Genomic DNA, 1,746 nt, shown 5'->3' on the forward strand with positions numbered 1-1,746 from the left:
ACAAAAATGAGTTTCAGTTTTAGCACTGAAAATCTTGGCGTATTCTTTTGAACTTGCACTATTCAGTGCAACCCATGGAACTCGTCCAATGTTGGTGTGAACTGAGTGCGCACTGGTGCGCACTAACTTTTGCCCAATCGAAAACGCTATAAATTCCGCGAAATACGCTCTATGTGAATGCCAGCTGCAGAATGGCGTAACATATATTCTATCTAGTAAATTACTAGAATACGCAGGTTATACGCTTACGCAGGTTACGCTGCATGTGACGACACCCTGAATCGTCGATTAAAATTAATCAAAATTGATTGAAGTAAAATCAGGTAAAACTATCGTTTTCAAACTATCGATATTCCTAAAGCTATCAATAGTTTTTATAGTAAAAACTATCGATAGACTATCGATATTTAGTCAGCATTAATTAGCAGTCATACAATTGATCGATGCGCGTTACAGTTTGCCACGCCTGCATTTTTCTATCTGTTATGTAAAAATTATTCTGTTAAGTATCTATTTGATATTTCACCTGATAAATTTGAACTTGAATTTCAGTTGTCACCGAAAATGGGTAACAGATCAAGTCTTCTTCTACGCGAGGATGAAATAGCGCAGATACAAAATGCTACTGGTTGCAAGTATCCGTTTGTCTATTCATTTCATACGAATTAATTTATTTAAATAATTTTTGATAAGACAAATATTAGTGTGTGATATTAATGCTGACACTCTCTATTACAGTTACACCAAATCAAATCGAACGTTTGTACAGCCGCTTTACAAGTCTGGATCGCGGAGATTGTGGAACACTCAGTCGAGAAGATTTTCTCAGAATCCCAGAATTGGCGATAAATCCTCTTGGTGAAAGGATAGTAAACGCTTTCTTTGAAGAAAGTGGGAACGACAGGGTGAATTTCCTACAGTTTATGCAAGTCCTGGCTCATTTTAGGCCTATCAAAAAGAACAGTCCCAATCGATTGAATTCTAGACAGCAAAAGTTGAAATGTAAATATAAAAGTGCTGAATATAAAATGATAGATAATGTCTTATAATCTAGATGCTTATTAAGGATTTATTATTAAATATTTCTTTTAGTTGCATTTAAAATGTATGATTTGGATAACGACGATCTGATATCAAAAGATGAACTACTCGCTATTTTACATATGATGGTTGGTGCAAATATTAGGTAAAAATTAAAATTTTTTTTATAATTATCAATGCATCAATAATTCTATGATATTCTATACATATATTTCTATAACCGAACAAAACATTTAATACAAATTTGGCAATTTAATAAACATATTTATTTCAGTGAAGAACAGCTAACCAGTATTGCGGAACGGACCATAGTTGAGGCTGATGAAAACGGTGACGGTATGATATCATTTGAAGAATTTTGTAAGGCATTAGAGCGTACTGATGTTGAGCAGAAAATGTCAATAAGATTTCTCAGTTAAATTAATTATGGATTTATATAGAAAATTGTAATATAGAATTTTATAGTAGATATTAGGGAAAAAATTTGTCATAAATTTTTATAATTGTGCAATATACGAACAACTTTAACTAATCTTAGAATCAGTAAACAAGAAAAGGTACTTACGATTGAAAGATTTGTATAAAATGTATTATTATATATGTATCTTGGATTTTATAAGAATTATGGGAATTAAAAAAGAATGGTAAACATGTATGTGTGAATTAGAATCTGTATAAATATATAAATATATATATATATATATA

The 1,746-nt window shown here is 31.2% G+C and overlaps 1 protein-coding gene across 2 annotated transcripts; it reads left to right on the forward strand.

Annotated features, from left to right (window-relative positions):
- The first annotated feature begins 237 nt into the window (after nt 1–237).
- On the forward strand, nt 238–1,516 carry elm (calcineurin like EF-hand protein 1 elm). Of its 2 annotated transcripts, XM_018511581.1 has the most exons (5): nt 238–323; nt 553–631; nt 739–1,002; nt 1,093–1,186; nt 1,316–1,460. In XM_018511581.1, exons 2-5 carry the CDS (start codon nt 565–567, stop codon nt 1,458–1,460), a joined length of 570 nt encoding a protein of 189 aa, XP_018367083.1. In that variant the 5' UTR covers nt 238–323; nt 553–564. The 2 variants fall into 2 exon arrangements, with proteins under 2 accessions (XP_018367083.1, XP_018367084.1); XM_018511582.1 differs by lacking the exon at nt 238–323 and having other exon boundaries at nt 565–631; nt 1,316–1,516.
- Nucleotides 1,517–1,746: the final 230 nt, after the last annotated feature.

This window comes from Trachymyrmex cornetzi, unplaced genomic scaffold, assembly GCF_001594075.2.
Source record: "Trachymyrmex cornetzi isolate Tcor2-1 unplaced genomic scaffold, Tcor1.1 scaffold380, whole genome shotgun sequence".
In the NCBI taxonomy this organism is placed as follows: domain Eukaryota; kingdom Metazoa; phylum Arthropoda; class Insecta; order Hymenoptera; family Formicidae; genus Trachymyrmex; species Trachymyrmex cornetzi.

Excerpts from the sequence above, each read along its gene's own strand:
- elm (XM_018511581.1), top strand. The coding sequence starts at position 565 with ATGGGTAACAGATCAAGTCTTCTTCTACGCGAGGATGAAATAGCGCAG. Across the intron at positions 632-738 it reads GATACAAAATGCTACTGGTT|TTACACCAAATCAAATCGAA; the intron begins GCAAGTATCCGT and ends TCTCTATTACAG. Across the intron at positions 1,003-1,092 it reads TAGACAGCAAAAGTTGAAAT|TTGCATTTAAAATGTATGAT; the intron begins GTAAATATAAAA and ends TATTTCTTTTAG.